General features: G+C 38.9%; 2 protein-coding genes across 3 annotated transcripts in view; both read left to right on the top strand.

The window, feature by feature from the left end:
- Positions 1-225: 225 nt before the first annotated feature.
- LOC144688509 (protein-L-isoaspartate O-methyltransferase domain-containing protein 2-like) lies at positions 226-15,242 on the top strand. Of its 2 annotated transcripts, none has more exons than XM_078555168.1 (6): positions 226-315; positions 4,316-4,640; positions 6,338-6,440; positions 7,578-7,749; positions 9,741-9,864; positions 14,192-15,242. In XM_078555168.1, the coding sequence occupies exons 2-6, from the start codon at positions 4,334-4,336 to the stop codon at positions 14,572-14,574; spliced, it is 1,089 nt and encodes a 362-aa protein (XP_078411294.1). In that variant the 5' UTR covers positions 226-315; positions 4,316-4,333; the 3' UTR covers positions 14,575-15,242. The 2 variants fall into 2 exon arrangements, with proteins under 2 accessions (XP_078411294.1, XP_078411295.1); XM_078555169.1 differs by having other exon boundaries at positions 285-584.
- A 4,215-nt stretch (positions 15,243-19,457) lies between these two features.
- Positions 19,458-26,480, top strand: part of LOC144688513 (peroxidasin homolog) — a 229,769-nt gene continuing 222,746 nt past the window's right edge. Inside the window, exon 1 of the mRNA XM_078555175.1 lies at positions 19,458-19,680. Coding sequence (XP_078411301.1) covers positions 19,520-19,680 — 161 coding nt within the window. The 5' untranslated portion in view covers positions 19,458-19,519. The remainder of the gene's footprint in view (positions 19,681-26,480) is intronic.

Raw genomic sequence — 26,480 nt, forward strand, 5'->3', positions numbered from 1 at the left:
TAGTATGAAATGTTTCACAAATAATATTGGAAATGTTTAAATATCCCTTCGGGTGAATTGACTTTCAAGGTCTGACAGCTTTGTTAGGTTGAGAAGTTCGTGTAACAGAGAGCACAGTCCAGCAGTCACATTATCCATCAAACATTAACTCTTCTGGCTGGCCGCACTGCGCAAGCGCTTCTCGTGTTTATTTGCATGTAATTTGCATGCGGCTGACGCACTTCCTGAAACGTCACCGCTTAGTGTTTACATGGTGAAGTGAGCTGAGTGCTGAACGGCAGTTTGACAAAAACAGAGCGCAGACAGCGCGACTCGGTAAGCGGCGAGCCTGTGCCCGCCCTCTGCTCAACAAACGCGATGCGACACGAAGAGTAAATTATAATAATAATAATAAAAAAAGAGGATTTAAAACCCTGACGGCTCCGGGGAAAATGTCGTTGCGGCAGCTCCGGCTGTGTCGGGTTGTAGCGGCAGGCTCGAGACAAGTGAGGCACAGCGCCACCGACAGGCCAGACAGAGAATATCGGGTAGACTGTGTAACAACATCATCATCATCATCATCGTCATATTGACAACAGCATGGGGTTAGAATCATTTACAAACTGTGCCCTACGACAGCAGAATATCCCGATTGAAGACTGTTCAGAAAGGGATCCATCAACCTGATTGTGTAGTTTTAGGCATCTGAGCTATACGGAGAGGTTACTTTAAGAATGCTTAAGGAAATGGATAAATTGGCCTAAATAGTATGCTTGTGATTGCCACGAACTCTAGATCATGGAGTCGAGTTTAGAAGAAGAAAGGTGCATTGGCAATTTAGATTTAGCTACTTCTCCCACATGATGATGAATGTAGGGAGTAGCATGTCTCTGAAGGCACATAGTGTTGAAAATTTTAAAGGAGACTTTGATAGACATTTAAAGAGGTGAATGGTTCAAAAATGCTGGTTTTGGGACTGACTGGTTAGACTGCAGTCTATTCAGTTCCTGTACTTTCCTGTGTTGTATAATGTGAGGCATGGATGATGTTGAGAATCGTGCTGTGGAAATGTTTCACACAGCTTTATCGTTCAAGAAAGAGTGAGAGCAAAAACACAACATGTCTAAAAAGGAATAGTATCATAGAGACTCCTGTATTTAATTTTGTCATGTTATGTGGTTTTAGCAACTGATATAAAGAAGTATTTAATCTTGACTTTAATACTGTTATCTGAAGGTTATTCTGGTCCATATATTCCTTTTGTGTATAGGGTTACGGGCGGAAGTAAAATATGATGCTGAGGCTTACATCCTGATACTGCAGTTTTGAGGTCAGGGTGGCTTTAAAGTTGCTGAAATCTGCATTCTGGTGTGTAGCATAATAGTTGCAAACTTAAGCAAAACAGAACCAATAGAATCCACGTTTGTTAGTTTCCACCTAGTTTGCTCTAAAACTGCAATAAAGCTCCTTTTGTTTGAAAATGAAACCACTCCAGATTTTGAACCATGTAACTAAAAGACACTTGGTTACTTCATAAGGCTATAGCCTTTGCTAAAAGCCTTTGTTTGTGTTGCTGGCAGAACATTTTAGCAGTTAACGGATGAAAGCTTTTCTATCGGTGACTTTTTCTGTCAGTCGCAGTGAAATTTATCTTCAGTTGAAATACTCAATAATGGTTTATTTAAGTAGAAGAGATTAGTAACTTTTAGACACTTCCCACTGCCTTGGTGTGTTTGTGATCTTGGTTATGGTGTAAAGGTGAAGATGCAAGTATAAATGGATGCTTGGTGATTTATGTGTTCAGGTTAAAAAATTGTGATTGAGCCACTCTTGCATATCTTCCAACAGCCATTTGGGGAAATATGCTGGCGGAGGCCTGGGACTGGGTCGCTTGCTTAAGTTTCAGGTACAAAATGATGTTGAAGGGTGGTTCTGAGTGGGATGGAGTGGGGGAAGAAGAGAGAGGGACATTAATTGTTTTCTACTCCAACAATAAATAATGCTGTATATTGCAAAACCAGTTCAAATGTAGAGGATAAGCAAGCCTTTAAATCGGCTTACCAGCATAGTTATCAAATCATACATTTCAAACATTCGCTTCTAACTGATTCGAGAAACTTCTAAAATTTAGTAAGTTCCATGCCACATGCTGAATACTCCACTGCTGTTTTTGTTTTGTAGCCTTCATGTGATTCTTTGCAGTTTGTTCCTAAGTCCCGACTACATTGCAAACTGTCTTGCAGTTTTTTGTAATGTTTTGGCACGCATAAGTGAAACTGAGTGTAAATATTTGAGTTGTTTGTAATGTGACCATCTACTTGCTTGGATTACCTCAGATTATCCTGTTGTTAAAAGCCCTTTGGATTGATTTGTTTATCAAGAATGCTGTTACTTAATTTTTTATTGTTGCTGGATCAGATTAAATAATTAACCTGTAGCACCAGCCAGGCCCCTGTATAAATAGGTTGTTGAAAATAAACATAAGAAATAATGCAGAAATACTGCATGGATAAACTGAAATAATACAATATGATTTGTAGTATTTTAGCAACAATATGACAGAAACAAAGATTGGAGACTGGTGTGGAAGGAAGATGTTGGGTATAAGCCAGGAAATCCAAGTGGCCAATACTGAAGTGACATGATGGAGTAACAGACCATATTCTTACAAGAAAGCTTTGGGCGGGGAACGTCTGTCATATGGCTAAAGATCGATATTTCTGCAAGGTGATGGAATGAGTTCGGTTGGGAAAAGACCACGAGGAACATGGTGAGAACGCATGTGAGAAGACCCTGACCTGAATAGAAGAGTCACAGTGGACAGACAGTGCAAGAGCTGGAGGAAGGGAGAGTGCTATGGCAGCATCTTCTGTGGCTAGCCTGGTATGATGTCTGACCGACTAGCAACAATCTAAACAAAAGTTGCAAATAGGAGTGCTTCAGCCTCTGTATGTCTATTTTAGTCGACAGAGCAGTTCTATTTTTAATTTTGTCCCTCCTCTCTCCTGAAGGGAACTGATTGGTATTGTCCCACAAGCACATTCAGGTATGAACTGAAACAGCAAATTTTGGCAGGCGTTTGCCTGTGAAAGGTATCGTAGTTTAGCCTGATCCTTATGAACACACACACAACTTTCTGGCTGAGGTCACAATAATAAGCAAGAAGTGGAGCCCTGGCTAATTTTCTCCCATTTCCTAAGGCTAGCTGACTCTGCGTAGAGTGGGGATTGAACCTAGGATCCTCTGACTTTTATATGGAGTATTACTGCATTAAGTAGTGTTCTTGTGCATTAGACTGCTAGGCAGCATAAATTATAGTTTGAAGTATTTTATCTGCTGCTGTAAGTAGCAAGCAAAACAGCAAAACAAATATAATAGACCAGGGACAAAAATTATTAAAATAAAATAAAAATACTTGCTTATGTAGGTAATGCAACTTCTGTAGTATAAAAAACTGAGTTACTACATGAATAATTGCTGGAATTGTGTGACGTGATGTAAGGTGGGAATCCAGAGTCAATGACAATGGGTTCTCTGGTGCTGACAGCTAATCCAATATTAGATCATAGGTTATCAACCTATTTTTACAGCTATCACTACTGGTGAATATTAGGCAGTTAGGGGGAAAGGTTTGCATTACAAGATTGCTGCTTTCCTTGCTAATATCAATTAAAAATCTTGTTTATTTGTTCTGAGTAGTTTGAAAATTCCAGTACCCAATGCATGTGGGTTATTTATGAGCAATAGCAAGCATTCTGGGATATTCCTTGACACTGCAATATGTTTCCAGTTGTGCCAGCATTTAGTGTAGTGCATTTTTAAGCCATTTAGTGGCACTAGATTTCAATTTGCTGGCAACCAGCTGTAAATATAATCAGTCTCTTAAGAACCAGATGTAAAGAAGGTTGCCTAAAGCCTACCACTAAGAGAGTGTTATAAACTGTAAATCTTTGTAATGTGAATTCTAAATTAGCATAGCAGATAATATAATATAAGAATACAGCAAAGTATTTTAACCTGCTTGCCACCATTTGCTTTACTAGGATTCATACACAGGTTTATAATGTTTCACATAGTTCAGCAAAACCCCCATGTATGTTTCTCAATAGAAACAAAGGCACAGAGATTTTCATCTATGTAATTTTAACTTCTTGCAATTTGATGGGATTTGAAGACTATATTAGCAAACTCCAATTTAAATTTAGTTACATTTATGTAGCGAATATTGCTTTTTAGAAATGCATTTCTCAACATTCATGTCATGACATATAGAATAATGATGATGCTTTTTTTTAATCTTGTATAGTATCTCACATTTCTTAACTTTAATGTGCAGTTCTAACAGTTGAGAAAGATGGGAGGTGCTGTGAGTGCTGGTGAAGATAATGATGATTTAATCGACAATCTAAAAGAAGCACACTACATCCGAACAGAGGTGGTAGAGCAAGCTTTCCGAGCCATAGATCGTGCTGATTATTACTTGGAAATTTACAAAGATAATGCCTATAAAGACTTGGCTTGGAAAAATGGTAATATCCATTTGTCTGCACCCTGCATTTACTCTGAGGTAATGGAAGCACTGGACCTACAGCCGGGATTGTCCTTTTTGAACCTTGGAAGTGGTACTGGCTATTTGAGTACAATGGTTGGCTTAATTTTAGGTGAGCCAATAAGTTAAGACGGTTACAGTTTATTTAAGGTTTCCACTAAGTACAGTGACATACCTTGAAAGCTATGTGTAGTATGAAGAAAACATACTGTAGTTTGTTATGACCCTTTAAGGGGAACAAATGATCTCATGAAGCAGTTTATGGTTAACATTTTATGCAGGGTGAAAAAGCATATGCACAACTTAAGCTCATTCAAAACTCTGCTGTTCATATCCTAACTCACACCAAGTCCCATTCATCCACCATGTTTGTGCTCGGTCTGGCGATGACATGATTATAATTCAGATGCCTCCATGGTGTTACCCCCTCCCTATTTCCATAACCTCCTCCAGCTCTACAACACTAATACCTGTGCTCCTCCAATTCTAGCCACTTGTACCTCCGCAATTTTGATCCCGCCAACATTGGCAGTGTGCCTTCAGCTACCTCGGTCCTAAGCTCTGGAATTCACTCCCTAAACCTCTCCACATCTCTAGTGTTCTACTGTTCTTTAAGACACTGTTTAACTGACATCTTTGAGCAAGCTTTTGGTCATTTGCCCTAACATTTATTTCCTTATGTGGCTCAGTCAAATTTTGTTTGATAACCTCCCTGTGAAGTGCCTTGGGAAATTTACTATGTTAATGGTGCATTGTAAATGCAAGTTGTTGTTCTTCAAATATATGATAAATTTTCATTTCTGTATTGCCAAAGTTGAAACTGTAGGTCCTGTGTAATGCATGACATTTGGGTGTTTTGCAATAACAATCACAAAAGTAAACCTATTTTTTGTAAATGCAAGACAGGGATCATGATGGTTTGAACTTGCTTAAAACCAGTATTTAACTTAGACCTAATATAATCATTACTGTGTGATAATCTTTGCTGTAATTTTTGTGCCACTTGGAATTTTGCTGAATACCTGACCAAACATACTATACATGTCAAAGGCTCATGGATTAAATAACAAAATTATAATCTCATTAGACTGCTAAAAGCCAAAATTGGTTGTATTATGACTGGTATGCTATGCACTTGCTCATTTTATTTTGTTCATGGGATGTGGGCGTCGCTGGCTAGGCTGTCATTTATTGCCCATCCCCAATTACCCTTGTACAGAGGGCATTTAAGAGTCAACCACATTGCTGTGAGTCTGGAGTCACATGTAGGCCAGACCAGGTAAGGACGGCAGATTTTCTTCCCTAAAGGACATTAGTGAACCAGATGGGTTTTTCTGACAATCGGCACTGGTTTCATGGTCATCATCAGACCTTTAATTCCAGATTTTTATTGAATTCAAATTCCACCATCTGCTGTGGTGGGATTTGAACCCAGGTCCCCAGGGCATTACCCTGGGTCTTTAGAATACTAGTCCAGTGACAATGCCAGTATGTCACCACCTCCCACTCAATTACAATTGTATTTTTAAACTGTAATTTTTCTTAAAGCTTATCACAGGAAATCATTCTATTCATATGACCCATGGATATTTTGTAGCTTATTTTCTATTTTCGTATACTTTAGTATTTGAATATAACCTGTATCACTAAGTATATTTTAAAGCATCTCGAGCCAGTTTGATCTTAGAAAGAATACCATTAAGTGCTTTCAATTTTAGCAAATAAAATTCTGTATTAAATCTAAATGAAAATTAAATTTCCTCTACTGCATACAGTTACTTTCATTAACTATTAAGCTTCTGCTTGCAGGCCCCTTTGGAGTAAATCATGGAATAGAGCTACATGTTGATGTTGTGGAATATGCTAACCAAAAACTTGAGAACTTCATCAAGACAAGTGACAGCTTTGATAAGTAAGTACTCTAGACCTCAAGCTAAATATTTGTAATTGATTGGATGCTGAGGAAGAAAACATAGCTTTTTCCAATTCAGGCAAAATAATACCAAACCTAAAGTTGTTTGGTCTGAAGCAATTAAAATTTCACAACTGCAGATTACATACTGACTGTTCCGCACTATGTTGAAATTATATATTGTGTTGGAAACAAACTATTAATTGCACAAGAGACCCATTCATGTCCTCTTGCCATCTCCTTGTATCTTTTCTATGCACCCAGCATAAATAGTGTTTATATATTAGCACAAAGGTTCTTGGTGGCCATTGGACAATTGCTACCTTGTTTTTTTATGATTCATGATATAAATTCTTTGACTTTTCAGTGCCAGCAATTGCGTGCTTTTTACAAAATGTGGACCTACTTTTGTGATGGCCATTCTGAGAACTAGCAAACCTGCATCCATTATCCATAAACAGTATTCCATGTTATGCTTGTATAGATATTATTATCTATGGGGCAGTATTCCTGGATTGGATTAAAAGAATTCCCTGTAGAATATTGAAGAACATGCTGTCTTTTTTCCATGTGTAAGCACACCAGGAAAACTCACCAATAAAAGTGTGTCCTAATTTAAGCTTATGGTGGCAAAACCAATGAGTTTACACATTTTTGTCATACTTTTTTTTGCATTCACTGACTCTAAATAAAACTTAAAATCCTTTTCATCTCCTTCATCTGCAGTTCTGCTTTTAAAAATCTGCTTATGTACACTCCATGATCTCTGTTTTTCTCATTCAGAGTTTACAATTTCAGATTTATTTTTATTCCATGTACTTTTTCCTAAAATGTGCCTCTTTCCATCTATTTTCACTGAATTTTGTTTGTTGCATGTCTGCCCATTCCCTTTAACTTTTATGTGACTAGTGTCTCCTGCATTCTTACTTGCCGTTTATGCACTCTATTTTAGTATCCTTTCGATCATTGTTCAGCTATACTCATGTGTAAATCACTTGTGCATGAAGAACAAAGAAGTCCCAACAAATCGGCACATGACAAGCTTCACCTTGTAAATCTAAGAAACATTCATTTATTATAGTGGTCAAGTGAACTAAAACAGTTTTTCACACTTGTGATATGATTTTGTAAATTTAGGTTTGAATTCTGTGAGCCATCCTTCGTGGTGGGTAATTGCCTGGAGATTGCTTCAGATAGTCATCAGTATGACCGAGTCTACTGTGGGGCAGGAGTTCAGAAGGATCACGAAGAGTACATGAGAAATTTAATTAAAGTTGGTGGAATCCTTGTCATGCCATTGGAAGAGAAGGTAAGTTTAAAGCAGACTAATTTCAGATAACCAATGATATGTCTTCAATGTTTGCTGTATAAATCATATTCAACCATGCCATCTCACGTGACCTCTACACCCTTGCAATCGATCACTGATGAAGCCATCTCTGATCACGTCTTTGTATCTTCACCCCTCACGTGCCACTATCTCCATTGAATCTCACTTTGCATTTGCTCCTGAAGAAAAATGCTTTTTAATAGCCCCCCCCTACATTGATATGTCCTTTATAACTGCATTTTCAAACTTCCAATTGTCTAAACCTTTGGTTCACTATTCTCCATGATAATTCTACAGCTGTCAACCTGTTCCATCTCACTCATTCCATATATGCCTTTGGCGCCCTTTATTCTCTCCCATCAGATCGTTCCTCCTGGCGTGGCCCATTTTCACTCCCACAACTTCATAGAATGCAGATTTGAATGTGTCTAGCACACAACTAGTTTAACCATCCAAATCTATCTGGACCACAGTAAGTATCCTTGGGCCTTGTTATCCTCTACCAAAACTGTTCACCTCTCAGAATGATCCTGGATTGTATTGATATCCCCTAGCTTGTCTTCTTTACTGTGAATCATATTCTTAAACTCCTCTCTCTTGCCCCCCCACACCCTCATCTTCAAAACAAACTCCTCTCTCCTGCTTCCCCCCCCACCCCCAATCTGCAAAACAATGTGGAGGAGCTTATGGACTTGTCAATAAAATAGAGTGCCCTTTCCACACCCCTTCCCCACCAAGCCAAAATTCCCCCAAGTTTCTCCCTGCCCTAGTCCTGAACTTATATCTTTCTTTAGCTCCTTTCTTATCTCCCTCATGTCTTCTCCAAGTTCATCTTGCCCATGAGGTTTACCTCCTGCTCTTTTGATCACACTCCCACTAAACTGCTGATCACCTACCTTCCCAACCTGTCCTTTTGTGGGGTATGCACTTGAATTTTCTGGTAAGTGCTCCCAGCAGTTAGGTTCAAGACAAGGAGCCTAACTTTGTAAATTAGTTCTTAGATTAGTCAAAACATTGTGATCAAGTGACATGAAGCTTGAATTTTGATGCACTATCGGCATAGAAATCTAAAGTCAAATTACTCAAATTGATGTAAATAATTTACCTCCATGAATGCTCTCTAAAATAAAACAGTAATTATAATGAAACTGAGGTGGCCAATAATGATTTTTCTGGAACTTGGTGGGCACATAATGTTTGCTAAAGAGGTAATCCAGCAATCAGGGTCCAAAACATTATTTAAAAGTATCTGTAGAATATGTTGGATAACTCTAAAATTTCAGTTCCCTTTGTTAGTAAATGTTACTGAGACTTTTGATCTCTGGCCCAGCTCCGCTGTTATTTCTTTCAAGACCGATTTTCATAGGAATCATCATCCAAAACAGAAGAACTAGTTATTTGTTTAATTTCTTGTATGGCACTTGCTGCATGGAAATTGCTTGCTGTATTTGTCTAGGTAACAGCATTGATTGTACTTCAAAGTAATTTTTTAGTTCTGAAGCATCTTGGGATGTAATAAAGTGCTGTTTCTTTTTAGTCAATTGATTCCATTACAACAAATGACATTACAGGTAACGAGGTGCTACGTCCCTGTGCTGGACCTGTTGCTTTCTTCTTATTAGCGTACATATTATAAATATTTTGTAATTAGCCAAATATTTTAATAGCATTTTGAAAGTATAGTTCAATGCTCTAAAACAAATACATATATATATATATATATATATACATTAGAATAATTTTTTGAAATTGTTACTAATGCTGAGCTTCACCTTCTAGTCACGCTTACTGGAATTTGGGCCGTATTTTCCCAAGATTTTTCCATCATTTGTAAAATTCTGTAAAATAATGCTATATAAGTATAGATTCTTTCATTTCAACAATTGGGATTATGTCACATTTTGAAAATTCCTGTTTTAATAATTGTTATTCCTACTTGCAACTTAATTTTTAAAAATTATTTGACACAGCTAACTAAAATAACGCGTACAGGGTTGAATACTTGGGAAACTGAAAAAATCTTGGCTGTCTCCTTTGCTCCTTTAATCCAACCTTGCAACACAGATGCTGGGAAAGTACGAACAGTCCAATTACGTAAGTTTTATTAGTATGATAAGTTTAACAGGAACTTAGTATACTTAATGAGAATTTTTTTTTAGTAAATGTAGTAGTGTATTCAGTAATCTGTTTTCCAGTTGCTTGCCTATAAGCATATTCCCCAATGGTGAATGTCTGGCATTTAAATAAATTTGTAAATTGTAAATATAAACACACATTTACATAATTCTGTATTGGTGTTTGTGTCAGATTTTTGCATCATACTAAACCTCAAAGGCTTTTAATTCAGAGTATCTTTCTACCGTTGAGATTTACAAAGTGCGCAGATGTTTTCTATGAGATTTATGTGGACTTGCGATATTTTTGCCATGTAGATTAACTCACTAATATACTAGTTTTTTCTCTAGTGCTATCTATTTGGGAAGCACCTGAGGTTTTACAGCAGTAATGGTTATATTAAACTTTACAGCTAGTTTATTATATTTCCCATAACTTGAAAAATACGATAATTAAGTTTGCCTTTCACTGATTACATCATTCCATTCAAAAAGAAATAGAATTGCATTTTTATGCTGTTATATACAGCTGTTGATTGATCAGTAGTCCTTTTGAATTCATTTTTTCTTAAATTTAGTTTCAAATGCAACTTGCATTTATTTCTACATGTATTTGTTTTTGTTTTGACTGCATTAGTTGCGAGACCAGTTGGTCACTCATTCAAGTTGTCTGATCTATGAACATGTTTATGGTTTGTTTAGGTTTACAGAGTAGAGAACATGGAGTGAGGAAGATTACATTTCTTCTGAATTACCAATATAAGTTTTCCTTTCGGTAGAATAAGCTTCATATTTCACCTATTCCTCTTTTCTATACTGTTTTATAATGTGTTTTTCCCCAAAATAGTATCCCTTGCAAGTAAATGTTTTTACATTAGTACCACTTTTAAGAACATGTGAGATAAGATGATGGCTATGAAATTATGCTGTGGAACACTAATGTGTTAAAACTTAACCTATTAGTCTGAAATTACTGCCTCCACTATTTTAGTGAAGGTGTTCTTTTAAACGCATTTGTGACTCTGCTGGAATAGATGAATTTCAAACAAATGCATTAAGTGTTTGCATGATTGTATCCCATGGTTCAACTATGCTACAAAACCTTGCAAAGTATAGTCTCTAGCCATTAAGGACAAAGGAATTGTTTCAAGTAATATTTATCCACTGAGATAGTGAGACAGCATACCAGAAAATTCTTAGGTGTGATTTGTGGTGCAGATTGAGTTAACGATCTTAGCTGGGTAGTACTAGAAATGCTGAAATAGTCTGCACACTTGTAGGGTCTAACCTATCAAAATTCCAGCCCTGATCACAATCCAGAAATCCCTGCTCAATTGCAAGTTTGTCACTTAACATCAAGATCAGGATTAGCTGTGCAGCCCCTTCAATAGAAAGCTGGCTGACACTAACTGTTAAAGCTGACTGACACTAACTGTTAAAGCTGACACATGTATAATGGACATTTGGATGGTGTCCTGGAGAATTCCTGGTTTGCAAAGAATCTTACCTCAATAGATACCACACCTTCGGGAGCGAGTGGATAATTTTTAAAATAAAGGAAAAATCGACTTTTAATCCTTTCTTCCTCTCCTGAATGGAGCGACACTTGTTGGAGTTTGGTTTCGTGGACATGAGCAGCCTTTACCAGAGCAAAGTAATCATTATTCAGATGCTACCAGACCTGCTGAGTACTCCCAACATTTTCTGTCTTTATTTTAGATTTCCCAGCATCTGCAGTGTTTTGCTCCTGCATCATTTTTCTTTGTAAATTTGATTCTGAAGAGCGTCACATTGGAATCCAGTCCTGGCTGATGTTTTTCCCCTCCTTTGCCTAGGAATGCAGAACCTAATTAGAATGCTCCATGTGAAACCCCAAGTGAAGCCATCTAACAGCACTCTTGAGAATCAAATTGGAACTTATGGTCTCTATAAATTAGTACTACCTGACACAGTGCCTTTAGCAATTAGTCTCGTGGGGAATTAGGACTATCTCTTCTAAGAAAAACCTAGTGGAGAAAAAAATATATTTTTTAAGAGATTGCTTTCATTAAATGGGACACTGGGGTAGAGAGAAGTAGAGGGTCAGGTTCAGTTACCCCCATTCTCCTCAGATCCTGTAGCAATGTTCTGAGAAGACAACAAGCAGAACCCAGGTGTGAGGGGTCCTGTAGAGAATGCTGTTATGTCTCCAAGTTTCCAGTTTTGAGCAATATTAACAGAGCTCTTGGAGCAACTCACATTGGAAGCCACAGGATCTGTATAAATTAAGATCAGAGGGTAGGAAGGGACTAGAGAGAAAACAAAATGCCTGCTTTAACAGTATTTACCATACAACTGGGGGAATATCATTTTTGTTGGAAGTTGGATAAATGTATTCATTTGATGCCAAAAATTTTTGAAAGAAGAAAATCTGTTAGCAGATATCAGTTTTGTTGGATTTTCTCCAATTAGTAGCAGATTTGATTTTAAATCTAGCAGTAAAAGGTCAAACCTAAGGAAAGTGACACAATCTTTAGTGACATTGATAAAAGTTTTAAACCAAATGTATGGGTCAGGAGACTTGATGAAATTTGCATAGCAATTGTTTCTTTAAAGTAGTACTCTACATTTAAGCGCTGCAGGTTCAACTCTCCATTTTAAAATGAAGGAGGCGGCATGTCGCAGTTTGGTGCTTATTATCAGCTGGCAAAGAGAGCAAAGAAGCTGCTGATATCCTGGAAGTTGTACCTAGGCTCCTCTGATGGCTTTGTGGTACTGCAGTGAGTGATACCAACAACTTGCATTTATAGCACCTTTTTCAAGAAAAAAAATCCCAAGGCACTGCACAGAGGTCTAACTGTGCAGGGGGTGGGGTGCACCAAAGAAGGAGGAGTGATCAAAAGGTGAGTTAAAGTGTGGGTTTTATGAAGAGTCGTAAAAGAGAAGAGAGAGGCGGAGGAGCTTAAGCAGGAATTTTCAGAGCATGTGGCCTAGGCAGCTGAAGATGTGGCTGCCAATTAGTGTTAAGGTGATGGGGGTGGGGGTTCTAGAAAAGGCCAGATTTGGAGTTGGGTTTTGGGTTGGAGGTGGTTAGATATGGAGAGGCATGAGGCTACTTTAAAGCGCTTTTGAACATAAAAATAAGAATTTTAAATTTGAGGTGTTGGGAGAAATGGGAGGAGGGGGCATTGCTGGGAGTGGGAGCCTAACAATAATGCTGGTGGTGATAGATAAGTGGAGAACCAATCAAAAGAATGAAGAAAAACCTTGCATCTGGGAGCATCCAGTGGTAAAATAATCGGACTGCTGTATTTTTCGGAGTGTTCTGAAAAGGGTTTTCCATAGTATAAGGAATAGTGTGCACCTGACCCAGGGCTGAAAAATGTTACTGTCACCTGGGAGCAAGTTGCTTAAAAGGCTGCTGAATTGAGAAACCTGGTTTATGAGCATCATCAGCCTGTGTTATCCTTCCAGCTCCAATTCCTCACTGTCTCACACTTTTTGTTTCTCTACTTGTTATCTGGAATCCTTTCTGGTCTTTTGCAGCTCTTATTTAACCACTGTTGAGCTGCTTATATTTTTAAGGCTTTGTTTCCTTTAATTGAATGTTATGGATCATAAAATCATAGAGATGTTAGTTCTCAGTAGGCTGTATGACTCTATGAAAAGCTAAACTTAGATCAATTACCCTGCCACTTTCTCGTACTCCTTTAAGTTTTATTTTTCAAATATTTATTCACATCTGTCCTAAAAACTTAGTGATTCTGCTTCCATCACCGTTTTCTGGTAGAAAATTCCTTGTCCTGACAACTATCTGCACAAAGATAATTTTCCTAACTAGCTCCTTTTGTTCTTTTGCTGCTGATATTAAATTTTATGCCCTTAGATACCAATTCATTGACCAAAGGAAATAGTTTACCTTGACTTGCTTTATTGAAGCCCCTTGATTTTGAATTCCTGTGTTAGATCGTGTCATTCTCGATTTTTTTTAAGTTTGCTTACTTATCAAACAGAAAAAAACCCCTCAATATTATGTAACTTGAAAGTTTAGTTGCTGGCTTCTTTTTGTGCACTTCTCCTTAGCATTGTGTACAAGAAATATTCATCAGTTAGGTGAGGTGAACCAAATCAAATGAAACGTACAGTAAATAAAAAAATGTTCATTTTCTCTCTTTATCTCCTTAATTATCCATTTTCATTGTAGCAGTTTTGGTTAGGGGTTTGTGTAGAGAATATACTAATGCAAAATTTGAAATTTTTTACTCTATACTAATGTACATTGTAAAGAAATAGACATGTGCATTACTTCAAAATTTGTGATTCCACAGCTTCAGTTAGCATTGGAACTCTCCAAGACTTAACTCGGATCTGCATTCGTCGGACTCTTAAAAATGCAATAAATCAGGACAAGTCAAATGGCGGAGTTCCTCCAAAGGCCCTTTCCAGATTTAAAAGAAGGCGGATCCGCAGACGGCGCATGGATGCAATCGTTCTTGTTGATAAGCAGGTTTTTGCAAGTCGAATTTCAAATCCTTTTGATAACAACAATAATAATGGGGAGGACATGGAAGATGTTAGGAGAGATGATGATGAAAAGGAGTACAACGACTTTAAACCTGAGCCTCCATTAAATCTGCTTCGAGAAAAAATCCTCAGTTTGCCTTTACCTGAACCATTAAAATTATACCTACTGTACTACAGAGATAAATAAGTCTTGGAAATGACTGCTAGTAATAACTGTAATATATTGCACATAAGCTAAAGTTTGAAAAATATAGGGGGACATATACTGCAATGAAAAAATAAGTGAGCACTTTTACAGACTTGGTTGATTAGCAATTTCCTATTAATAGTTTACTACTAAATTGACTAGTTTCATTTAAAAAAAAATCCTAGCATTATTCGTGTAGAGTATTTGCAAAACTTTATGCTTGGCCCTGCTGTACATTACTGCATCATTTATGGCAAGCATTTCTTTAAAACAACATGCAAGATGATTAGAAAAATGTAAAATGACTATCCCTGTAAAACTGTTTCCAGTGACTTGTATCTTGTCCATATAACGAAATATTGTAATTTGTAATAACTTAGTAGTTGAATATTTAATACTGTTTAGTTTAAAGATGGTAGATTTTAAGTACATTTCTGTGCTTTATATGCCAAAATTGTTTTTTTAATGCAATTGTTAAGATGCAACTTTAGAAATTCTTTTCAGATTAGCTTCTTAATTTAAAAAATGTTTTAAAAAAATATAATTAGTTACTGCTCTAATATTTTCATATTTTTGCAGATTGCTTGGTAGATGAACTGATGTACGCAAGTACTTGTTTAGACATTTCTCTGCAATAAATAAAACAATAAAAGTTTGTACAGAGGCAACTCTATCTCCTCAATGTTAAAATTTTCAAAACACACACTTTTAGACCAGGAGTGTAGTGTGCAAACTGACTTATGGACATTTGCAGCCTATTTCCACCATGTCCAGAAACTTGGTTATGTTTTTACTTGCTGGTTTGCCTTGATTCAAGTTCATTTTTTTGGCAACTTGGAAAGGATTCCTGGCTCTTCTGCCTCATTGGTAAACAAGTCGCAAATCATTATGCATCTTATTCACTATTACAAATATGTATGTAACTTCAGAGGAACATTGATTTATACTTCATATGCAACCCATACGGCTTTATTATATATACCTAAGCAACTCCAAAGCCAGAAAGTTTGGATGTATCTACTTTAGATTTTGTTTTCCACCCCTCCTTTGCTGATTTTTATTTTCTTAGATCAAAACTAAAGCAGAAATTTGGTTAGGAACTAGGACTAGGACCAATTTTGGATTCCTGTGCATCTTTACAGCTGCCTGAGTTCCATCAAAAGTTAGAGGTAAAGTACAATAGATTGACCCACATTGAGATAGACCTGAAATGTAAAGAATAAAAATGTGTCAGCAGATGTAATTTCAATGGTTTGTGCTATAGCAGCACTGAATGCAAGATTTGCCTCTTTGTCCCTGACATCCCGAATTTTTTGGCACAGGAGAAACAGGATTTAAAGTTTAATGGGTAAAAATGTCTTTTTATTAAAACAAATTTTCATTTCATATTGGAAGCACAAAAGCAGCTGGTCACACTATGCACTGGCAATCTTTTGAGTACACAGCTAACTTATGACCTCCCCATCACTAAATTTCATCAGAGGCCACAAAACCTACTAAAATTAATCAAATTATCTAACACTGGAAATTGGCTCAGGTGTACATCCTTGTATGTGGAAGTCATGCTATGCTGAATTTCTGCCAATGTTATGACTGAGCAGAAGTTCCAGGCCATGAATACAAGTGTATATTAGTAAATCAACTTTGTCCTTGGAGTTATTTGTTTAAAATTTTATCTGAATTTTGTCTCAGGTTTTAGCATTTCACAAGCTTGTTTTTACAGTGCATGTGACATTAAAAGAGATTGTACCTCCATGCTGGAGAGGCTCAGGAAAATATAGTCAAGAGTAGGTGTAAGTGACCATTCAGGTTGTTGAGTAATGGTTTGCCCTAAGGATCTGTGCTGGGAGCTCTCTGTTATTTAAATAAATTATTTGGATATGGACGCAAGAAGGAAGCTATTGAAGTTTGCTAAAGTTACCAAATTAGTAGACAGCAAAGTGAGGAAGAAAGCAGAAGGATATGAGTTAGCAGAGTGGGCACATAAATAGCAGGTGCCATTCAATGCACAGAAATGTGACATTTTAGGGTAAAAGAACAGTTAAAAGAAATTTAGCAAATGAAATATGTTTTCTCAAGAAGTACATTCATATTTATGCAGTTAGGTGTAGGTGTGTATTCATGTATCTTATGAAGCCATTGGCCTGGAATTTACTTGTACCTTTCCAGTTGCACTGCCATATATTTGCAGAACTATGGTAAAGCCCTATTGTGTAAACGGTGTTTCCACTGCATTTCTGACAAAGTTATGGCGACAGAACAGTAACAGCTCAGAGCAAATGTGGTCCATTGTATGTTTAAGTGTGCATTCAAAATTTGATTCCTTTTTTTTACATAAAATTTGTCTGCTAAGTCTCAATATATGGAGGAATAGAGATCCACATGGAAACAGGCCATTCAGCCAGTACATGTTGTTTAGCCTCTGATGGAGCGAATAGTCCTGATCACACTCCTACACCTTTCCTATATCCCTTCATCCATTTAGGATTGTAGTTACTCAGATCTTTAAGGTGGGTGTGCAGGTGGAAATGACCATAGTATTCTGGGCCTTTTTTTATCTTAAAGACATTGAATATAGAAAGGAAGGAATTTATCTTCATGGCTAGGGCACAGTTGGAGCATTGCATAAATTTTGGGTACCCCACTGTAGGAAAACTATTAAAGCCTTGGAAAGAATATAGCAAAGATGGACCAGAATAATACTGGGCATGAAGGTTTTATTGTAAAGGAAAGCTTTAAAATTTGGAAGATTTTCATTAGAACAGAGAGGTTAACATAAAATTCTCTGTATAAAGTATCATGTTTACTGTTGTTGGGCTTGTAGAATTCTATGAAAAACAATTTTTTCTGCCAAAATAAGGATGAGGTTAATGGCACTTGTCATTATTTGTGCATAAATGCTACAGCAACTTTAGGTGAGCGCAGATGCACAGTTAAATGCAAAAAATCCAAAACAAAAACAGAATTACATGGAAAAACTCAGCAGGTCTGGCAGCATCGGCGGAGAAGAGAAGAGTTGACGTTTCGAGTCCTCATGACCCTTCAACAGAACTGTGTCTGTTGAAGGGTCATGAAGACTCGAAACGTCAACTTTTCTCCGCCGATGCTGCCAGACCTGCTGAGTTTTTCCAGGTAATTCTGTTTTTGTTTTGGATTTCCAGCATCCGCAGTTTTTTGTTTTTATCTCTGTGCAAAAAATCCAGTTGTCCAAGATAGTCAGCTTTGTGGAAATGATATCTCGCTATCTCCCTCATTACTAATACGCATTGAATGGTGTTAAGTTGTTGTCCTTGGATGGTAGATAAGAACTAAACATGCCATAGTCTTGTCCAATTCAACACATAGTGACGTGGTGAGTGTCAACCTCCGACAGTGAAATTTAACTATTACAAGTGCAGAGTCTGGTTCTTTCGGGTTTTAATGATTAGGGATTTAAAAATTGTATTTGTTTTAAACTTTGTTTTCAGTTTTACTTCGCCTATCTTTCTTTACTTCTCATTTCACTTTCTGTACTTAATTTGATATTGAATTCACCTACTCTAATTTACACCACCACCTCAGTCCTTGTGTTGTTGAACAATTTTTCAATCTGATTTGGTTAAGGACGGCTTGTGCTGTCCACTCAGGTCCTAGTTGCTAGAGGTCCCTTGCTGCAGTATTATCAGCTTACACTTTAAGCAACTTGCCATGCAAATTTTATTTTCAAAAACTAAATGTAAAAGAATTTAAAAAAAACATGTTGTTGGATAAAAACAAAGTGCTGGAAAAACTCAGTAGGTCTGGCAGCATCTGTGGAGAGATGTGCAGAGTTAACGTTTCGAGTCCGATATGACTTCTTCGGAAAGAGTCTCTTGTTTTTCTGTTTTTTGTTTCAGATCTCCAGCATCCGCAATAATTTACTTTTGCTTTAGTTTTATTTTACTTCAAGTGCTGTACTGTTTTTTTTTAAACTGTTACTTTGAACAGATTTTTCCGCATTTCCACTACCCCTTTGAGTGAAGTGTTTCCTGATACCCTGAATGGCCTGGCTCTAATTTTAAGATTATGTCGTCTTCTGTTGGAATTCTCCACCAGAGGAAACGGTTTCTTTATAACTGCCCTATCCCTTTAATCATCTTAAACACTTCAATTAGACCATCCGGTAGATAGTTCTTCCCTTGACCAACATCGCAAAAAATAGATTTCTGTTTATAATTCTTTGTATGTGTACGTTCCAGAGAGGATTAAAAAAAGTTACGTATGTTGTATCTTTTTTACAAAACTTGAATCTCATCATTAGTAACTATATACCTTTAAAATTGTAAGAAACGTACGGAAATTTTTATTTTACAAAAGTGTGTTTTCATTAACTATTTCATGCTTACATTCAGTTCTGTAGACCGCTGATTTTAGAGAATTCATACAAGATTTTTTTAAAAAACTAGCGTATAGCGAACAGCCTTATTTTTGGAGGGGCATAAGCATTTCAACCACTAGGCGGCTCCTTTAAGCAAACTTATGGGGCTGCAATTTACCAACACACCAAGTTGTTAAAATTAAGAGCAAATTTAAAGAAAAACAAGGAAAACATTATGATATGCAGGGCCAAATGCATTTATCTCCTTCACTATGTTAATCTTCACAACGTTTGCTTTTTCTGAAAACTGTATAAGATTAAAAATAAAGAAATAGTCACAAATATTGTAAGTTGTAATTGGCATGTAAATATAGCCTAATATATTTACCCATCAACTAACGATAGTATTAGTGCTGCATATAATAATGCATTCGTTCAATAACTCTCAGAGACAGGATTGTGTGAGAGTGGCGTCTTGAAATGACCGGGTTGAAACTGACTGGTTTGATAGGGTACACGTGCCTCCTGCAGGCTCCTGCCTCGAAGTTGAGTTGGGCTTGAATCTGAGCATTGGCGCTCGGATAAGAGTACGCCGGGCGCCGCTTCATCATGCTGGCAAAATGTTCCGTGTTTTTAGTCAATGTTTTTTTGTTTTTTGCACCTTTGTGTTCGTCTTGTCCAAGCCGGTGTCTTTGCTTTCGGACGACCGTGCGGTGCATGCATTTAATGCTGGAAAATGTCCCCGAGGTTTCTGCACAGACAACTATTTTGTAAGTAGCCTGTTGTGCTCCATGCAGCCTGTTTTGCTCATTTGATTTCGGATCAGCGGCAGACCCTGAATTTCGTGCATCAATTAAAAAGCATTCAAGGTATATTTTTAAAATTAGCTCGGATTTAGGCTAAATTTTGCTGAACGATTCAAGTGGGTGGACTTCAGTCGTAGAAATTTGACCGTGGTTATATAGTGGGACGACTTACATTTATCGTAGTTTAGGAAGATGCTAGAGGAGACGTTAAAACTGATGGATGAACTAAAAAAAAGTTACCAAAATTAAAATTTCCTTCTTTAAAAAATATGCCTGTATTCAAAATACTAAGTAATGCGTTCTCCTTTTAGCATCCAGGAGGTTAAAAAGGGGATTAGCCATGAATGCAGTTACTTTAACAGTAGTAGAAGTAGTGTTGGGAGCGTTTTATTTCTTGACATTTTGTTTTGGATCCTCCTCCTTTTTTCCATTGAGCTTTGCCAGATATGTACCATTAATTTTCCCCTCCTTTGAATAAGGTTTACCATATGTGTACCATCAGCTTTCCCCTCCTTTGAGGGATTATCCATTCGAATGTTATTCCTATGGTGTTGGGACATTGCTGCAATCACTGGTCAGCTAACATGCCCAGAAATTCAAAGTTAATGCCTGTGAAAGATTAGTGTCTCACATTTGTGTTTTTTAGCTGCTGTTTTGTATGTTTCTGGGGTTCATGCATGACTAGTTTCATGAAATGTGCTGCTAAGAGATCATATTGGTAGAAATAGGGCTGCAATTTTCATTCATTCCAGACATTTATTATTGATGGGTGATTGAATGAATCCTGGTGATCTGAAAGAAGACGAACAAGACTTGAGCTTTCTCTTGATACTTCTTTCTTGTGCTTGATACAAAAGTCAGCTTTCCTTGGCTAACAGGAGCCAATACCCAAAGTATGAAGGCCAGTGAGCAACACTTTACTGTTGGGCTTTTACTGGAAAATGTATAGGATACCAGCATGTACTCTGAAACTCTCAGTTGGTTCACAGGTTTAAAAACATTTAATTTCATAGCTTTTGAGAGAAAGTTGTCAGGAATTACACCAATCAATTCTAGATTACACTACTCAACCTTGCTTTTAAACAGATAGAGTACTATTCTCTGACTTTGATCTTGCATTTGGGGTGACAATTTTATGTGATACTGAGTCCTCGGCTAGTGCCTTGGTGGAGCCCAATCCATATTGCAGAACAGTAAAGTACGAGAACAAAGGTTAGCGGTCTGTCAGCATCTTTTGATATCCAAATTCGTTCAGAGGAAGATTTAAAATGATAAGTCCGAATTAATCAGTGTCCCCAATTAAAATAGATTTCAGACATGGCTTTTCGAAATCCCGATAAACAATGCATACGCCAAGGCAAAGCAAAACTGCAAGAGGCTACTTCTGGGGTAAAAATTACAAGGGATATATATAATTGCAAATATCATTGATTTAAGTACAGACAACATGATGAGGTAAGAGTGACTACCCTTGACATCAAGGCCACATTTGACCCATTGTGGCATCAAAGAGCCCAAGCAAAACTGGAGTTAATGGGAATCCGGGGGAAACCTCTCTGCTGGTTAGAGTCATACCTAGCAGAAAGGAAGATAGCTGTGGTTATTGGAGGTCAGCCATCTCAGCTCCAGGACATCACCGCAGGAGTTCCCTAGGGCAGTGTCCAAGGCCCAACCACCTTCAGCTGCTTCATCAATGACCTTCCATCATAAGATCAGAAGTGGGGATGTTCGCTGATGATTGCGCAATGTTCAGCACCATTCACAACAACTCGGACATGAACTGCTTCAGTATCTAAATGCAGCAAGACCTGGACAATATCTAGGCTTGGGCTGACAAGTGGCAAGTAACATTTGCCACTTATGGGTAATGATCATCTCCAACAAGAGAGAATCTAACCATCGCCCCTTGATGTTCAATGACTTTAACATCACTGAATTCCCTACTGTCAACATCCTGGGGGTTACCATTGACCAGAAACTGAACTGGACTAGCCATATAAATATTGTGGCTACAAGAGCAGGTCAGAGGCTAGGAATCGTGCAACAAGTAACTCACCTCCTGACTCCCCAAAGCCTGTCCACCATATACAAGGCACAAGTCAGGAGTGTGATGGGATACTCCCCACTTGCCTGGATGAGTGCAGCTCCAAGAAGCTTGACACTGTCCAGGACAAAGCAGCCCACTTGATTGGCATCACATCCACAAACATTCACTCCCTCCACCATTGATGCACAGTAGCAGCAGTGTGTACCATCTGCAAGATTCACTGCAGAAATTCACCAAGGCTCCTTAGACAGCACCTTCCAAACCCACGACCACTACCATCTAGAAGGACAAGGCAGCAGATAGATGGGAACACCACCACCTGGAATTTCCCCTCCAAGTCACTCATCATCCTGACTTGGAAATATATCACCATTCCTTCACTGTCGCTGAGACAAAATTCTGGAACTTCTGTGGGTGTACCTGCACTGCATGGACTGCAGAGGTTCAAGAAGGCAGCTCACCACCACCTTCTCAAGGGCAACTGGGGATGGGCAATAAATGCTGGCCCAGCCAGCGATGCCCACATTCCATGAATGAATAGAAAATACTTCCTTCACAATGTTTCGAATGGTTGTTAAGTAATCAACATACAAAGACAGCTGAAAACATTACCCAGTTTTCACAAATATGATAGAATATTGATAAAACTACATATTCCCCTTAAAATATGTATTATTTAAAGATCCTTATATACCCTTTGGGTCTGTTCTCTAATGTTGAAGTGTGACATTCATTCATGGGATGTGTGTGTCGGTGACTAGGCCAGCATTTATTGCCCATCTGTAATTGCCCTTATGAAGGTGATGATGAGTTACCTTCTTGAACAGCTGCAGTCCATGTGGTGTAGGTACACCTACAGTGCTGTTAGGGAGGGAGTTCCAGGACTTTGACCTAGTGACAGTGAAGGAACGGCGATATATTTCCAAATCAAGATGATGAGTGGCTTGGAGGGGAAATTCCAGTCAATGGTGTTCCCATCTGTCTGCTGCTAGATGGTAGTGGTCGTGGGTTTGAAAGGTGCTGTCTAAGGAGCCTTGATGAGTTTCTGCAGTGCATCTTATAGATGGTACACACTGCGTTGGTGGCAGAGGGATTGAATGTCTCTGGATTGGGTGCCAATCAAGTGGGCTGCTTTGTCCTGGATGGTGTCAAGCTTCTTGAATGTTGTTGGAGCTGCATTCATCCAGGCAAGTGGAGAGTATTCCATCACACAGCTGAATTGTGTCTTGCAGATGGTGGATATACTTTGGAGAGTTTGGGGGTGACTTACCCGCCACAGGATTCCTAGCCTCTAACCTGCTCTTGTAGCCATGGTATTTATATGGTTGGTCCAGTTAGTTTCTGGTCAATGGTAACCCCCCAGGATGTTGATAGTGGGGGATTCAGCAATGGTAATGCCATTGAATGACAAGGGGCGATGGTTAGATTCTCTCCTGTTGGAGATGGTCATTGCCTGGCACTTGTGTGGCACCCATGTTACTTGCCACTTGTCAGCCCAAGCCTGGATATTGTCCAGGTTTTGCTGCATTTTGACATGGACTGCTTCAGTATCTGAGGAGTCACAAATGGTGCTGAACATTGTGCAATCATCAACGAACATCCCCACTTTTGACCTTATGATGGAGGGAAGGTCATTGATGAAACAGCTGAAGACGGTTGGGCTTTGGACACTACCCTGAGGAACTCCTGCTGTAATGTCCTGGAGCTGAGATGGTTGACCTCCAACAACCACAACCATCTTTCTTTGTCCTAGTTATGGCTCCAACCAGCAGCAAGTTTTCCCCCTGATTCCCATTGACTCCAGTTTTGCTGTGGCTCCTCGATGCCACAATGGGTCAAATGCTGCCTTGATGCCAAGGGTAGTCACTCTTACCTCACCTCTGGAGCTCAGCTCTTTTGTCCATGTTTCAACCAAGGTCGTAATGAGGTCAGGAGCTGAGTGAGCCTGGCAGAACCCAAACTGAGGATCAGTGAGCTGATTATTGCTAAGCAAGTGCTGCTTGGTAGCACTGATGGTGATCCCTTTCATCACTTTACTGATGATCGAGAATAGACTGATGGGGCATTAATTGGCCAGGTTGGAATTGACCTGTTTTTGTGTACCAGAGATACCTGGGCAATTTTCCACATAGCTGGATAGATGCCAGTGTTGTAGCTATATACATTCCAAAAAACAGTTTAACCAGTAGTTGTATCACTAGCTAATGGTTGTAATAAACATTATTACATGTTTGATGGCAGAGATATCCTGATTTATAACTGGGTAACATAGTTGTACCATGAAACCTTGGGAGAACCACATTTAACCTGTAGATGTGGCATTTAGTGAATTCACATAGGACATATGGCACCGAAACAGACAATTCGGCCCATTCAGTCTATCCTGGTGTTTATGCTACACTTGAGCCTCCTCCCATCTTTTTTCATCCAAATCTATCATCGTAACCATCGATTCCTTTCTCTCATATATTTGTCTAGCTACCCCTGTAAATGTATCTATACTATTTGTTTTAACCACTCCCTGCGGTGATGAATTCCACATTCCCACACACTTTGGGTGAAGAGGTTTCTTCTGAATTTTCTATTAGATTTCTTGTTGAATATCTTATATTGTTGATCTTATATTAATTTGTATGTATCTCAGTTAAGCTACTGATGCTAAAGAGAACCACCATGCTTAAAAAAACACCTTGCAAATTTTCAGGCCCACAAAGTTCAAAAAGGACAAGTACATGAAAGTACAATGAAGACAGAGTTGTTTGGACTTTGGTCAGATAGTTGGATTTGTAGGGTTGGTGTGAAGGTGGGGGGGGCATATCACCTCAGCTGCTGAATAGGAAGTTTTATGGTGTAGGCTTTCAAGCTGTGATCCTGACCTGTATGTCATGAGATTTCTGTTTTGTTGTATATGTTGAGGCATGAGCATGTTATTTCTGAGGCTGTGTACAATTTTTAGAAAAATCTTGTGGTGTTGTTGTTTTATTCTGGATTGCTGGAGCTGTGTTTTGAACGCTTCATGCTCTCGTCTGGATCTGGAAAAATTTATTAATTTTGCTTCCAATTTCCATCCCTCCATCATTTTCACATGGTCCATCTCTGACACTTCCCTTCCCTTCCTTGACCTCTCAGTCTCAATTTCTGGTAATAGACTGTCCACCAATATTCATTACAAGCCTACCCACTCCCACAGCTACCTCGACTACAGCTCCTCACACCCCGCTTCCTGTAAGGACTCCATCCCATTCTCTCAGTTCCTTCGCCTCAGTCGCATCTGTTCTGATGATGCCACTTTCCAAAACAGTTCCAAAACACCCACGGTGGTTGACAAGGCCCTCAACTGTGTCTGGCCCATCTCCCGCGCATCCGCCCTCACACCTTCCCCTCCCTCCCAGAACCATGATAGGGCCCCCCCTTGTCCTCACTTATCACCCCACCAGGCTCCGTGCTCATCCTCTGCCATTTCCGCCAACTCCAGCATGATGCCACTACCAAACACATCTCCCTTCACCCCCCTGGAGGCTTTCCGCAGGGATCGTTCCCTCCGGGACACCCTTGTCCACTCCTCCATCACCCCCTACACCTCAACCTCCTCCCACGGCACCTTCCCATGCAACCGCAGAAGGTGCAACACCTGCCCCTTTACTTCCCCCCTCCTCACCGTCCAAGGGCCCAAACACCCCATTCAAGTGAAGCAGCACTTCACTTGCACTTCCCCCAATTTAGTCTACTGCATTTGCTGCTCCCAATGCGGTTTCCTCTACGGTGACCGCTTTGTGGAACACCTTTGGTCTGTCCGCAAGCATGACCCAGACCTCCCTGTCGTTTGCCATTTCAACACGCCACCCTGCTCTTATGCCCACATGTCCGTCCTTGGCCTGCTGCAATGTTCCAGTGAAGCTCAACGCAACTTGGAGGAACAGCACCTCATCTTCCGACTAGGCACTTTGCAGTCTTCCAGACTTAATATTGAATTGAACAATTTCAGATCATGAACTTTCTCCTCTATCCCCACCCCCTTTCCAATCCGCCTTTTTCCAATAACATCTTTTTTTTTTTACAACTATTTTTTTCTCTTCCCTCCTATTTTTAAATTTATTTCGATCTATTGTTTCATCCCCACCTTTTAGCCCATTTCGATCCCTTCCCCCCACCCCACCCGCGCTGGGCCATCTGCCACTAGCTTGCTTCCCTTAATGTCCCCATTAGCACATCCTTTAGATAATATCACCACCGTCAACACCCCTTTGTCCTTTTGTCAATGACATCTTTGGCAGTCTCTTCTTGGCCTCCACCTATCACTGGCCCCCTATCAAGCTCTCCTGTCCCACCCCCTTCTACTAGCTTATGTTTCATCTAATTTCTATATGTCTTAATTCTGATGAAGGGTTATACGGACTCGAAACGTCAACTGTATCCCTCTCCGCAGATGCTGTCAGACCTGCTGAGTTTTTCCAGGTATTTTTGTTTTTGTTCTAGATTTCCAGCAGCCACAGTATTTTGCTTTTATCCCCTCAGGATCTTATATGTTTCAATCAAGTCACCTCTTACTCTTCGAAACTCCAGCGGATACAAGCCTAGCCTGCCCAACCTTTCCTCATAAGACAAGCTGCCCATTCCTGATATTAGTCTGGTAAACCTTCTCTGATGCATTTACATCCTTCCTTAAATAAGGTGACCAATACTGTACACAATATTCCAGATCTGATCTCACTAGTGC

The sequence above is a fragment of the Cetorhinus maximus genome, chromosome 13 (assembly GCF_964194155.1).
Source record: "Cetorhinus maximus chromosome 13, sCetMax3.hap1.1, whole genome shotgun sequence".
Lineage (NCBI taxonomy): Eukaryota > Metazoa > Chordata > Chondrichthyes > Lamniformes > Cetorhinidae > Cetorhinus > Cetorhinus maximus.